General features: G+C 39.3%; 1 protein-coding gene across 3 annotated transcripts in view; it reads left to right on the top strand.

Moving 5' to 3' along the window:
• The window catches only part of LARGE1 (LARGE xylosyl- and glucuronyltransferase 1), a 204134-nt gene that overhangs the window by 136176 nt on the left and 52684 nt on the right, over positions 1–15274 (top strand). For all 3 annotated transcript variants that reach the window (XM_074167389.1, XM_074167382.1, XM_074167373.1), the window contains exon 6: positions 2118–2222. In XM_074167389.1, coding sequence (XP_074023490.1) covers positions 2118–2222 — 105 coding nt within the window. The remainder of the gene's footprint in view (positions 1–2117; positions 2223–15274) is intronic.

Raw genomic sequence — 15274 nt, 5'->3', positions numbered from 1 at the left:
TCACTCTCTTCCTACCAGCTGTGCCAATCCATTCTGGCCCAGCTACACCTGCATTTTTTATTGCGGGTTTTTTGGTTTTTTTTTCTCATCCTTTACTAGCCATGGTACTTTCTCCTTTTGATTTATTCTACCTCATCTGTAAGGAAGTTATTATAAAGAACAGGCAGTCTTCCAGCTTAGAATCAACAAGTGTTGGTTTAAATTGTGCCCTTCAGCCTTTTTTTGGCTAAGACTTGTTTCAGCCATTTGAGATCCCTTTCATACTTCCTCACAATATATGGCTTGTGCCTCATGTGCCGTCTGGTGTGTTCCATACGTCTCACAGGTTGAGAGATGCGACAGTTTATTTGAATGAACAAAACATCAGTTGCTTAGGATGCATCTGCCTCTAACTTCTCATTTCTTTCATTGTCTTGTGTATTGCACTGTTAATACTACCAGTTTCCAGTAGCACCAATGAAGTCATAAATGTGGGGTGGTCTTTTGTATGATGTTTTCTGCTCTCCTCCAGATTTCTACGTTCTTAAAAAATGATATATGGAGTATAATGTGAAAAAATAAATATTTATATTATATATAATATATAATGGAAAAGGACAGACATCATTAGACAATGAGGTCTGGTGAGGATTGGCATGTTGCAATTGGGATAGAGTAGGATGATCCTGAACAGTATTGTGAAGTGGATTTGGTAATCTCTCAAGGTTATTTCTAGTTTGATTTCCGTTCACTCCTTGAATGCTTTCGTAATATTCTGATTAATTTGTTATTTGCAGTGGCCACTCACTGCTGCTCACACTCTTTGAAACAGCATTCGAGACACATGTGGGAGTTACTGACATTGCACTGAATTAGAGATACCACAGGGGAGTATCGCAATCACCTGATCTATCCTAATGTCTTCTTAGCCGATTATAAAATTTAATTAATCACTTCTGTCTTTATGTCTTGCTTCTCAGCTCAATCTTGTCTTGGGCCATACTGAAATTTTAGTAATAACAGCTATGGTCCTACATAAGCAACATGTAATGATCATTTAATGCTTTCAGTGCACTGCCGTGACCATACGCCCAGTTTTATGAGCATAGCTGGGATTTGAAAATGTGCCTTCAGAGGATAATGCTTAATTGCTTTCTCGAAAGGTTGCAAAATAATTTCCAGTCCCAGTCTTAGTGTTCTCACTGAACGGGTCCCTCTGTCAAAACACCATTCCCCTTTCTTTCTTTGACAAGATCCAAATGCAGTTTTCCCCTTCCCTCCATCCTCCATCACCAGAGCATCATTTCAATCGCTTCTCTTATTTACATTTTATACAGCACATTTCAGGATAGATAATTAAGTCCTTATCTATACAAACATTCATTTTTCAGTTGATTTTTAAGCAGTGCAAACCTTCTAGACACATTTGATTTAAAACACGTTTTACTCTAGCTGAAGCCAGCTGCTAATCAATGTAAGCTAAACCAAAATAAGCCCATCTAAAACTGAAATCATAATTTCTATGCAGCATTCCACACAGGCTTACCTAAATGACTTTTAAATTGCTCTCTTAAATTAAAGCAGTGCAACTTTCTTATGTAGGTAAACTCTTAGAATCCAATATTTTCCTGAGCAAAAGGGATTTCCTTTGTGACTGATAAAAAATTCCCTGAAACTAGTGGGGGGGGGAGCATGGGAAGAGAATAATTTGTTATACTGAGCGTTGTTCTTCAATTATATTATCTCCATCAGAGTATAAACAGATCTTCATATTAGATGATGATTTTACCAACACTTACTTCTCACTAGGAGGATTTTCCATCATTGTATTCCAAAATCAAGCAGCATTCAGATTTGTCTGGGTGATATATTTTTGTCAGCATGACAAAGGTTCCCACAGTGTTTAATTACTCAGACTAGCCAGGGGAGAAGGAAAGAAATGAGCCGTGCTGATTTTGCTGTGCCAGGCTTGCTGTCTGTTACATCAGCGGCCATCTTCCAAATGCCTGAAAGGAAGGAAAGCACCTGAACTTCTGTCTTCTCTTTCCACTGGCTGTCCCTCTCCAGATTTCGTGTCTGTTTTCCATTGATTGACTGTCTTTTGTCTCATGACCTTTTTGCAATTTGCTCATTTCCAGGGCAGCAGGTTCTCGGCTTGGTGGAGAACCAGAGTGATTGGTATTTGGGCAACCTTTGGAAGAATCATCGGCCCTGGCCAGCACTTGGGAGGGGTTACAACACAGGTAGGCCCTGAGGGTTTTCTTTGAATTAATGTTTGCATTGAGCATGCAATCTGTCTCCTGGTATACAGAGTATGAGGTGTGGTAACTTGAACCTCCCTTCCTAACCTACTGCAAAACCTGTCATTTAAAGCAGTAAAAACAATGCAGTGTGATGCATTTTGGAGTTTCTGGTCCTGTGCTACTCTGAGAATATGTTCCTTCTCTAAATGGTCTCAAAGAGATTGTGTGGCATCCTTTAGGGAAGGAGAGAGCTTTTCAGCAGTCTGACGCGTCCTCAGTGTATTTTCTATGAGATGTCTCTCCATGATGAAGCGTACATAGGCCCAGCAAGAGGGAAAGAATAGAAATCAAGGCTCATTTTTTGCAAAGAGGTAAATGGTATCACAAAATGTCAGCCCAATAGAGATATAACTCCTGCAGGACAGCAACAGGGTCATAATTGTCCTAATAAAATGCAAACTACTGGCCATCAATTTCTGCTGCTGTGAGAAAGAAATAAAGGCACTAGATCAGAGAATTTATTAGGTTACATGAGACAGGTCTTCCCACTGATTTGTGTTTGGTATGTGAGAAAACATACCAGGTGCATAAAGAACACACGAGTACATCTAAATCATTTCGATGCTAGGCTTTACATGCTGATGCTGTGAGTTAGATTCCCTCTCTATTTGTAATAAAAGCGCAGAACAGATGGTGAAGCCTCCATTTAGAAGAGTCCATTTAAATATCCCTGCACTATCAGAAAATTATTCACCGTAATAGCGGTTTTGCTTCGCAGAAATATGTTGGATTGAATTAAACAGAGTAACTGGAAAAAGGATTGCACAAGTTGTGGTTGGGTCACCTGTGTGTCTGTATTCCTTTGCATATTTGGGGGAATCACATCAGTTTTTGTGAATTTGTATTTTAGCCTCTTCAAAGCATCTCTGGTCTGTGAAAATGTTCAAAAGAATAACCTAACAGAACACAGATAGATATGGATACAAGATTTTTGGCAAAAGAGGTTTGTTTCCTGGTTCTTCGCTTGCCAGAGCAGAATTGCATATATAAGGGCTTGAGCTACCCATACCCCTGCACCAACTCCCCCAAAAGCATGAGATAGAGCTAAGTTTCATGTATTTGTCCTGAAATCTGAAAGTTTATGTTACACATAACTAAACTTGATGTCAATTCTGTTCAGTGTTACCCCACAAAGCAGTATCTTTTGTTCTACTGAGATGACTACCTTTCATAGTTACTTTCTTTCTGCTGCATTTTTGCTTTTTCCTTTCTGCGATTTTACTGCTGGCAGAGAGAAATGGGTCACAACCACATGTAACCCAGAAATGTATAGTGGGTAGTATCTAAAATGCCATTATGTAGATAAAAATGCTGTAAATCTTTAATTTATATTGTCTTAACTTACTGTTCCAAATGTTTTATAGGGACACCAAATGTCAGTATATCACAAAATTCTTCCACTGATAGCAAAAATAATGAATGTCCTAGGTCCTGCACATACATTGCATGTGTTAATTCTTGGTATGTGTTAACACATACCTACCAGGCCATGCATAATCCTGCCCGTGATTTTAGTCTAATCACAATTTCTTTCTTCAGCCAACTCACCTGTAGTTATAAAAACTTTCTTTTTTTTAAAGAAAAAAAAAAAAAAGAGAAAACGAGGAGGTAGATAATGAACGGAAGATTGACAAGTGATCATAAGAAGTAGATTGATGTTTTTTCAATTACATGGAGCAAGAGGTCACTGAGTGAAACAGTGCAACCTCTGAGAAGTAGCAAACGATGTTATTGACAGAATCAGCATCATTTACTATAATCTTCTTAATTGAATTCATTGTTTGCCTCAGTAATCTAGCAGAGATTGGAGGCATAAATCTCTAAAGGAAGATGAAATACCCAGTGAAACTGGAGCTTGTTTCATGTGTTCAGTAAATTAAAATAATTGACACTGAACCCCACACCGTGGCCAAGGAGGATTCGGAAAACTAAAGGCTGCAGGGGGGCAGGAAAGAGAGGCAATAACTCTAAGCAAAACACGCGTGAAAGACCACGCATCAGGAAGGGGAAGACTCAGAAATTCAGGTGCTTAGAGTTGTACTAAAGAACAGTAAAAGGGTCCTCAAAACCCTGAAACTTTATGAGCTCAACAAAGCTGGATCGGGGGGAAGCTCTCAGGCAGATTTTGCTTTTGCTCTTGGGAGAGTGTTTACTACAGCCTTAGGATACAATCCTAAGAAAAGAGATTTTTCTGTGAGCCTCTTTAGCCAGACCCAACCCTGGCAGATTTGATACAGAAGCACCCCTCAAAAGTCACAGACCTTTCACTGCTTCCTCCCAATTTCTGAAGCAAATAATTTATCTTTCACTCCTACCTTTCTATGTCTGAGATACTCTGGACAACATATAGGTTGAGGGAGTCCCAGAAGGCAGATACATTAAAGGCAAAGGTGTATTTGTTTCTTCTCCACTAGCTCTTTAAACCCAGTAAGCATGTGCGTTCTCCTATTCCTGTGCGCCCAGGCTGAATCTCCTGACAGCCAATCCAGATTTTCAAGGAAAGATTTTATTTGGTTGTTTTTCATCCTTCTTCCTCATTTACACAGGCAAATATAATCTTAGGAAAAACAGACCAAACTCAAAAGTCAGTTCAGTGACAATTTAATTGATATTTAAAATGTTCTTAGTTAGAACCATTCTTTATTTGAGATAACATTCCGTTCCTCAAGCCATTTTAACCACAGTTCCTTCTGTACCACAAAGGTACCCATGTTTTTTTCTGTAACTCATTGGCTGAAACTCAATAAGCTACTTAGTTAAATTTTTTTTTTTATATTATCCACTCCATTTTGCTTGTCTACACTGAGATTAACTCTTACAGACTCCTCATACATTAGTTAAAGCACACTTTTCACTCTGTTTTGTCTTTCACTAACTAAACGGTGCTTTTGAAAGTATTGCCTGAACCACATTATGATTTTCCTCTTTACAAATGTTAAACTGACAGCTCCAGAATTGCACTGTATGGTTTGATGTTCATTTCTGGAGTAACAGCCATCGTAGTCCTCAGAAAAATATATTGTCAAAGAAATTCTGAACATAAAAGCTTTTAGTACTTTGTCTGCCTTATACTTTCCATCATGGTGGAGAATAGCTTTTAAAAGCAGTTTCTGCTGACTGTTATCATGATTTCAGGCCACTTCCTTAGCTGGTGTGAATCACCCCTGGCTTCTCTGGCTTTAGTGCAGCCTGGCCAATTTACATCAGCTGAGAATGGTCACCACGCCTTGCAAATGGAGCTTTAGGATGGATCTGTGCCTGTAATTTGTGTGCCAGGGGGGCATTTGTAAAAACTTTGGCCTGGGGGATTTCAGAAGCCTGTCCTGAGGATTTGAGACACATCTAACATGTACAGCCTCAGTGCAACTACTAGATACTGTAAGGAGATGTCTCAACAGCTTGAGCTTAAGATTCATACTCCCACACGGAGAGATGTCACATTACCAGATTTGTGGATTGAGAACAGAAGGGAATGGCTAGCACCTAACAATTACCAGGCTACGTGTGCACCGTGTATTATTACTCCCATGTTTGTAATGACAGGAGGAATGCTGGAATGAACCTCTTTCCTTTATTGTTTCCCTGAAAAAAAGGACCTGCAGAAGATGTATTGGAAGTGGGAAGCATATGTTGTGCCATTTTTGCATAATATTTAACAATTGTGAATAATAAAGACAAGCATAGGGCAGACTGTTTATACGAAATTAGACTGGATCACATCTTGTGTTTTTTCGTGATGATACTGTACATCTTTGGTGCATAAAGCAAATGACTGGTAAAGCAATGCAAAATGAGGGAGTGGGGTGCTCATGGAACTGCCTGTGGTCCTGCTCTGGCAACACGGTAACTGCGTTTAGTCAAGTTCCCCAGGCTTCTGCTTACGATATTATGGAAATGGATCTGATACTAGGGAGTGCTGAGGAATTTTAATTTAATCAGACATTTCTGATTTTCAGAAATCCTCACAATTAATGCTTCAAATAGTTAATGTTGCCTAATTCTGGATAGATCTGTTACAAAAATGCCTTTTTTTTCCCCCTGGAAGAGTCAGAATTCCATGGCAGCCATTTGAATATAGCACTAATTTGGGGATTATATTGGATTATATTCCATAGAGTCTGACTAAAACTAGTGCTTTTCTCAGTGGTGTAAAGAAGGGAGTATAGTGGTTGCTTGAGAGAGGAGATTTTTCTGAATTGTCAATACCCACCATTGGGGCCTGACTCTGTAGCCACACCATCTCTAAAAGACATTGCAATATTCCTACCTCCCATTATGGAAAACATTAGTAAAGTTTGATATGGGAACTGGTATTGTTAGGTTTGGTTATAAGTACAAGAGCCTTTGCAAACAGATGAAAAGTACGTTTTAGTGATTAAAAATATGTTAAAAAATAGAAAAAATGAAGTCCAACACCAATGTCAAGGCAGAAAGTAGCATTTTCTTCACCTACTCACATTCACACTGTACCAGTATATTGGATTAGATTATTCCTTCTTTAAAATACTGTGAGCTCATTTAGCAAATATTGTTACCAGTGCAAATCATACCAGTACACATGGGCTTTATAACCCACAAAGACCCATTTGAAATACAGGTATCACACACATTGTACAGGTAGTAGTTTAGGAAGCGCCAACACATTGTTGCTTTTAGGCTCAACAGGAAATATCAGTCTGCTTGTGTCAATGGTGGGAAGCTAAAATGATAATTCTGCTTTTGATGACTACATTCCTATCATTGTTGGATACAATCTGTAGCTTTCACTTAAAAACAAGCTATCGCAAAGCTGACTACCCACAAAGAATAGCTTCCTTTCCAGTCTTTCTCATGAAGTTTCTAAAGCATGTGATGTACTGGGAACTTGTTTACAGCATGCTTGACGTTTCTGAAATGTGGGTCAATATGTATTTGATTTTGAAAACGGTGCCTCTAGTTTGAGAGGCCTATCCACACAATAATGGCACTGCTGCAACTGCATTAGTCTATTGTTCATTGCATTCTCTGAGATACATCCTCTGTTCCTTGGCAATTGAATCCATCAGACCCTGCAATAACTCCCTTTTTTTAAAACAACACCTGGCTTTCTTTGAAACCCTGAAAACTTTCATCTCCAAAGAACTCTGTGATAAAAAAACAGTGGCATTCAGACAATCTGTACCAGATTCTAGTTTCCATTTTATTGGAGTAAATAAAAAGTATATCTTTTTAGTTGATTAAATTGTCCTACTTTGGCTTTTTTTTACTGGTCTGGCCTGAGTTCATAGTATGAATCTCCATGTAACGTACAAAAAATAGATCATATATATGCTCTATTCCAATGTAATAATTTAAAGAATCATTCTGAAGTGTGGTATTTTTTGCTTGATCAAGACAGTTCTTTATGTGAACATACGTAGCTTGATGAGTCATTATGTTGTCCAGCACTCTGAAATGCCTTCTCTTTATTGTAGCGGGACCATCATTAGCAGGTTAAATTTAGATGAAAGACTTGCACATAAAAGCGCGAGGCCTTGAGAGGCATCTAGGTGCCTAAACTGAGAACAAAAACTTCTATTATGTGGCAGGAGAACCCCAGATAAATGCATAGTAATAGTAAACCCAGTACTTTTTCTTCTGAAGTGCAAGTTCACTTTGCAGTTTCTCGTTGTACTCATAAAAGTGATCGTGTAAAGATAGTTCTTTTTTGTAGATACAGAAACAGAGGTTTTAGCTATAGTCCCAAAGCAAGGAAAGAGACATCACAGTTGGATTCTTTGGAGTAGAATCTTTGGACTCTTAACAGGTAGCCTGTTGCCTGTTGCAGAAAGTAGCAGAGTAACCAAGATGTCTTTCTGCACCATTGTGTCAAAGCTGTCACCCCTAAAAGAGTGCCAATAAAAAACAGTTGAATTTGGTAATAGTCAGATCACTCTCCTAGGTGCTGTTGGCTACAGAAATCACTATGCTTTAATCATTTTAGTGACAGGACAATCTAGTTTCAGGACAAACCTTTCCCCTTTAAAAAATTATCAAGAGACTTTGTACTCCTTGAGTTGGAGATGTTTTGAGAAAGAATCTGCAAAATTGAGTGGACACTGAGATCTCAGAAACAGCAGCTCAATTATTTCCTTTCCTCGTTGTCTTTCTTCTGTCTCTATGTTTCAGCTACATCCTGACTTTAATTGTTCCTGGTGTAGCTCCTCAACCCTCCTTCCTCAGCTTGTCTGTATTGAACTGAGCTCAGGGGAGGACAGGAGCACTGCAATACCCTATACATATATAGAGATAGTTCCTATGCTGTTGTTCTCAAGGCCTTAGCAGAGACCGTGAAAAGAGAAGCTTGCCTGAATAAAATCACAGAATTATAGGCAATCTAGGTCAAAAAGGATCTCCAGAGATGATCTAGTACTCTTCATACTGAAAGCCAACTCAGGTTGCTCAGGGCCTTTTCCACTTGAGTTTCTGATATCTCCAAGGGTATCTCAAAGCGGCCTGTGCCTGTATTTGTCTACTGTCTTGGTGAGAAAAGTAAAAAATAAAATATTCCTAATTCGTAATTAGAAGTTCAGTTCCTTTGCTGCAATTCGTGTCAGTTACCTCTCCTTCTGTCTCTGTGCATCTCTTAGAAGAGTCTGGCTCCATTAAGTAGTTGTAGAGAGCAATAAGAGTTTCCCTTAGCCTTCTCTTCTCCAGGCTGAACAAGCCCAGTTTTCTCAGCTTCTCCTCATACATGTTCTCCAGGCCTCTGACCATTTTGGTTGCTCTCCGCTGGACTTACTCCAGCATGTTAGTGTCTTTATTCGACTGAGGAATCCAAAACAGTACTTCAGATGTGGTCTTACAAGTGCTGAGTAAAGAGTGGTAATCAATTCCCTTGACCTAAGGAGCTAATGTAGGCCAGGATGTGCTTGGCCTTCTTTGCCGTAAGGTCGCACTTCCGACTCGTGTTCATCTTGCTGTCCAGCAAGCCCCCTAAGACTCTTCCGGAAAAGCTCCTTTCTATCCACTTGTCCTCCAGCCTGTACTGTTCATTCAGGAATAGTCAGGATTCAGGATTTTTTGCTGAACTTTATGAGCTTTCTCTTAGCCCACCTGTCCAGCCTGTCAAGATCCCTCTGTGTAGCAACCCTGTCCCCAGGGTACTGGCCACAGATCACATTATGATGTCATGTAACATTGCTGAGGATACATTCTATCTCGTCTCCAGCTCATTAATCAGGATGTTAAACAGTATCAGCCCCAGTATCGACTTTTATGGAATACCAATTGTAACTGGCCTCCACCTGAATGTTTTGTTGCTGAGCCCAACCCTTTGAGCTTGGCCGTCCAATTTGCTTTGCAGGCACCTTGTAGTCCACTTATCCAAACCGTACCTCAGTTTGGCTAGATGAGCATGCTGAACAGCTCCACACACATTTTCTCCTTTCACAAATGCATCCTTGTATTTCTGTTGTGAACCTAATCCTGTCTCTCTGTTATTAGAAGAGAAATGGTTGTGGAGGAAGGATTTACCTGCAGCTGACCTTTGGGTGAAATCATTGCATTAAAATACCTTGTGTTTCCTGGTTTTTGTTAAAAATGTTGTGGTTAATTTTTAGGCTTGTTCATTCTGTGCTGTTGCTTTCCTTCCCCTAATCCATTTCTTATAACGGTCTGTTCCTCCAGAATCTTATCCAGTCAATAAACTGCCCTTGAAGAGGGAGGGGGGAAAAGTTGTCTGGTTGCTTCTGAATGAAAAACCCCAAACCTCTTTGTCATCCAACTATAAAGAAATACCTGAGAGGCTCTTTAGCCCATGACCACATTTCCTCCTCTGTTGCTAGGGCATTAACTGAACACCAGACCAAGAAAAGCTATGTCTGGTTCTTACTCATTGTCCCCATCCCTTCAATTAGCCTTGTGGACTACTGTTAATATTAGAAGCCAGCCAAAATAATTATAACCTGTGCAGGGTGCATTTTTCCTCTTAGTCGAAAGTCAAAACCTTGTAAAATTGTTGACATTTCAACTCATTAGATATGATGCTTTTGAAAGGATCAAAACCAAAGAACCCCACATAATTTAAAACAGTGGTCTCTGTTAGCTTTCACTTTTTGCTGCTTTCCGAGGAAGAAAAAGCATAGATAAGCATCATGGATAAGGTCCAGATCTGACATAAATGCCTGCCTCTTGCGTTAAATAGACTTAAGCTGATTTACAGGAGCTGAGGATCAAGAAACAGGTTTTTTTTTTTCTTTTAAAGGTGGGTGTTTCTGTGGTGGAGAGTCCAAGATAGATTAGTTTTGGAAGACGTACTTGCTTTCATCAGGGCAAATATTCAGTGAATTCCAGCAAACTTCATCATTTTTTATCTATGGAGACAAGCTTTGTGTGATCCCTTTTTTCAAACATGCCTGCACAGGGAGATTCAACGACTGGACCTCCTGCACACTAAACCTGGACAGTCTGTAGTGTTTTGTGATTCCTCTTCAAGACAGCTCACACAAAGTCCAGGTACTCTGGTAGGTGTAGAGTTGTGACACTCACTCACACTTCTATGTTTTGAGGCACTGACATGTAAAATTGTACACTCAGAAAGAATGAAGAGATGCATGAGAATAAGTCCAGGATGAATAATCAGGTGAACATGAACTCCAGGTTTAATACAGTTGCCAAAATACTTTCTTTAGTCATTGGATGTATAAAAAGGGACATTTCAAGTATGAGTACAGGGGATACATCTCTTTTGTATTGGGTGTAGACTTTTTACTCCTGACATACTGGGTGTCTACACTGTCAGATAACTTAGCTCCCTAGTTCATTCTTCACTCTTGGCTCCCTGATCATCAACAGGGCACAGAAATTAGTTAGTACCCTGTCTTTCTCAGGGAGCAACCTGCCATTTGTCAAAGAAAAAAAAATTAAAATTGAGTGTAATTCATTGATAGTTCACTCCAGAAGGTATTTCTGGAAGGTGGTATGGATAGGACTATATTCTGTTTGGCACCTCTTTCCAGTCCTTCAACATTGCATCAGAAGACTTCACACTCTCTATTATTCCCACATGCCCTGATGATGTTCTCCAGTGTGCACAATGTAGACCCTCACCCTCCAATCTAGAAAATTGTAACATGGCTCTCATAATGTTGGACACTGAGAAATGCAAGCAAAGTAATTCTTGTGTCCAAAAACTGAAGAAACACAAACTAGGCTCTCAGAGACAAGTCCTATGTAGTATGAATGTGGCCAGACTGCTCAGTGAAGTGCTAGACCCTGAATAGTGTATGTACAACCGCTCCATAGTTCCTGATCCGGGTGCTAGGGATCACATCTTGGATTTGATATATTTTAAAATGTAGATTTAGCTACTTTTCCAGGTCTAATCTCCACAAGTCAAAGATGAGTACTTATAAATTAACGAAGTTCAAAGAAAATACTGGAAAATTTCCCATAAAGTTGGGAAAAATGGCTCCAGGAGCTTATCTGGGAGCAAGTCAAGGGATAGTTTGATCATAGCTTATTAATATCTGCAGGAGAAAATAACATTTCCTAATAGAGGGCTTGCCAATTTAGCAAAGGTTCAGCAAGATCAAATGGCTGCAAGTTCAAAGACATGTTCAAATTAGAAATAAGGGAACTATCCTACATCAGGATAATTATGCATTGGAATAACTTACCAAAGTCTATGATAGATTATCCATTATTGTAAATTTTTCAATCAAGACTGAATGTTTTTTCTAGAAGTTATGCTCTAGTTAAAGCACAAATTGATTTTGAAAAATCCTATGGCCTCTGTTATGCAAGAGCTAAAAATTATCCTTTCTGACTTTATCACTTAAATACGTATTTAACCAGGACTTTGTTTTCCTCTCAGCTGGAATCCCCTAAGCACCCAGGCAAATGAAATCACAGATAACCTGTCGTGCAAGAACTTAGAGCCTTTTTAGTATTGAGGAGAGGAAGATTTCTTTAAAACTTCATAGAAATTTTCCACATTTCCCCTCTGTCACTTTTTTTTTTTGTCTTACATTTCCAAGTGCTTTAAAATAAGATGTGTTCCTGCCCATCTTTTTGTTAGTGTCAACTTTTGGTGCCTCCATCATGATTTCCAGACAGGTACAGAGGTGCACACTGAGTAGCTGTTGGGTAATACTTATGCATGGCAGTGACATGACACACATCTTCGAGACAGCTCTCCTCTGTTTAATTTAGGTTGGTCATTGTCGTTGTGCTACAGCGTATAGAAGCTGAAACCTCCCTCCTCTCTCCCTTTGCTGGTCTGAAGTTGGAATAAGTTATCTGAGGTTTAAAACAGTTTTTCTGAGCAAACACTTTCCTAATCTTTTAAATTTCAAGGGAATTTAATGATTTGCCTCTTGTGGCGTTTGTTGGGGTTTTTTTCCCTCTTGGAAGCCATCTCCCTAGTTCACCAACTGAGAAGTCCCTGGAGTATTTGCTTTCCACTGTCTTTAATCTCTGTACCCTATATGCTCACAAGGGTCATGGAGTGCAAAGGCTGTGAGAAAACTGAGGAGCTTTTTAAAACCCACGTAAGAAGCCTCTTCACAGATGGTTTTCATCTCCTACAACTCTTTACACAGGGTTCAGGAAACACAGGGATTCAAGAAAGGTTACTATCCTTACTGTCTTCCTTGGCGCCCAAGGCAAGTAGAGCAGCTGGGAAGAACTCTAGCTTCCCTTTCTGATTTTGCTAATGTTTGTCTTTTTGCCAGCCATGTTGTCTTCCATCATAGGCTTTAGAAAAACTTTGTCAGCAATTTGAGCAGGAAAGTGTATGACTTTGGCACTGCTTGGGAGTCTATGTAAGAGAAGGCCTACTCCTCAAGGACTAGAAGTGGTTTTACTTTGCTGATCTCTGAGAGACCTGTAGAGTTGTTGCTTCTCTTCAGGAGACTCTGGAAGATAGGAGGGGAGGGCATTACTTGGCAGGATGGTCTTTAAGTAGCAGGATGGTCTTATGGCTCGTGACTTCTCTCCTGCAGACCTTTTAGACTCCTGAATGAATGAAATCTTTCTGTAGGAAACTTTGGGGCTTTAAGAAAGTTGGAGAAATTGCCCCAGAAATGGAAGTCATTAAAGAGACGATACAAAGCATTTTTCTTTTTTTTTTTCAAATTGCTCAGGAAGAACTGCATCTAAACTATAAAGAAACAATTAGAAAACCAGGAATTTCTGAGCTACATTCAGTAGCTCTATAAGAAGTTAGAATAATGCTCGAGTATATGCTCATCTTAACTCTGCCTAAGGAGAAAGAGCATACTTCGGAAGAGGAGAACAAATCAAATAAAAGTGTTCCATTTCATTAAATGGTCATCAGGAAGTGTAAACAAAATGTTTATAACGCTCCAAGAGGAACCGGGCTCCCAACAGAGTGAGTGCACTACATTTCAAAATGCACTCTATCACAGCTTCACTTTCAATACATGTGCTGAGAAAACAAGGTCTATTGCATTCTGTCACCATGCCCAGAGGGACACCCACTTTCCATTTCAAATCAGATTCTCAGCCTTGTTCTGTTTTCTCAGAGAAGAGTTCAACTGTGGAGTCAACATTTATTCTCAATTAACACGTCCATCCCTGCAAGTTTTTATTAGGGTTTTTACATTGGGAAAGGCTTTTTTGGAGAAAAAGGCGAGTGCACGTAAGTTCATAGTTAAGTAATATATCAGGATACTCCAAAAATGTGTTAGAATGACAGTCCTTTTGTCATACTGTTAAAAGCCATAGACATAAGCTATGGTTTCATTCTAGTAATGATGGGGCTAGTCAAATTATGAGCAGCAGTTAGATAGATGGTCTATAAATGAAGTGAAATAAATGCAGTGATTTTCATCCACACAAAGACTTAAAATGAAGATTTAAATATGTGTACAGTGAGTTGTTGTGGAATTGTAGCTTTAATTCAAATTTTTTAATCCCTAACAGTCATATACTTGTGTTTTTCTGTTTGCTCTTGATACTTTGGGTGGAGAGCAGAGGCCACAATCTGTGGCACGGAGGTGTGGCGCAGTGGATTGCAAATGCAGTCCTTAGCAAAACTGGTCGTTTGGGCCCTGGTCCAACAAAGGCATAGTCGCATTCCTAGCATTACACACTGTGTCCACTTTGATTGATTTCAGGTACAATAAAGTGGAATTAAAAGAACATATATAAGTATTTGCTAGAGTACTAAGCAGTCAACACTATCGTGGCGCTTCTCCTGGGACAACAGAGCTACAAGCCCCTTCCATAGCACCTAAAACTGAACTCAAGTTTTTGCTGCCAAATCTGTTTCAAAAAACATAGTATCTTGCTGTTGTTTGTACTGCCTTAAGTCTCTGGGTCAGTTATTTCTTGTAGCAAATCTCCATAATGTCAGCCCTTCTTAACATTATTTCTTAGAGCATCTAGGACTCAGTGGTTTGGTGTATGATCTTTGGTACAGTGGTTAGGTACTGTAAAATCCCAGTGATTTTTTTAGAACTCACTATTGCTTTATAATATCTTTTGAAGTGTGTCTTGCCTGTCTCTCTCAGATATTGTAATGGTATTTACTTGCTATCTGTCTAGATGGTTCACTGTTACAGGCTTAGTTACAAGAAGAATTTTTTAAAACCTGACAAGGAGAGGCTCTGAGATGCTGCTCACATAATATGGCATTGCCTCAACAGCTCACAAAAGCATCCTGTTCCACCTGAAACAGGCAAGATAGTGCTTACAGAAAATAATCTCTTAGTAGCTACAGTTTTTCCCTCACAGCACTATTTTTTAAGCCACCTTAAAAGGGCTATTGTAATAAATTGATTGAGTTTGAAAGCTTGTCCAGTTTCACTATAACTTCTGTAAGTGATTCTGTTCTGTCTTAAAATGTTCTTTATTACTTCCAGCTCTACTATATATTACTCTCTGAATTTCAGGAAGAGCCATAGTCTGTGTTCCTGAAGCAAGAGGCAGGGATTGGTAGCATTCCAAGGGAAATTGCTGATGTTTCTGCAAATTTTCCATTTATTATTCAGAAAAATGAAATGAAA

The sequence above is a fragment of the Numenius arquata genome, chromosome 2 (genome assembly GCF_964106895.1).
Source record: "Numenius arquata chromosome 2, bNumArq3.hap1.1, whole genome shotgun sequence".
Taxonomy (NCBI): Eukaryota; Metazoa; Chordata; class Aves; order Charadriiformes; family Scolopacidae; genus Numenius; species Numenius arquata.
This window is presented reverse-complemented; position numbering and strand designations above follow the sequence as displayed.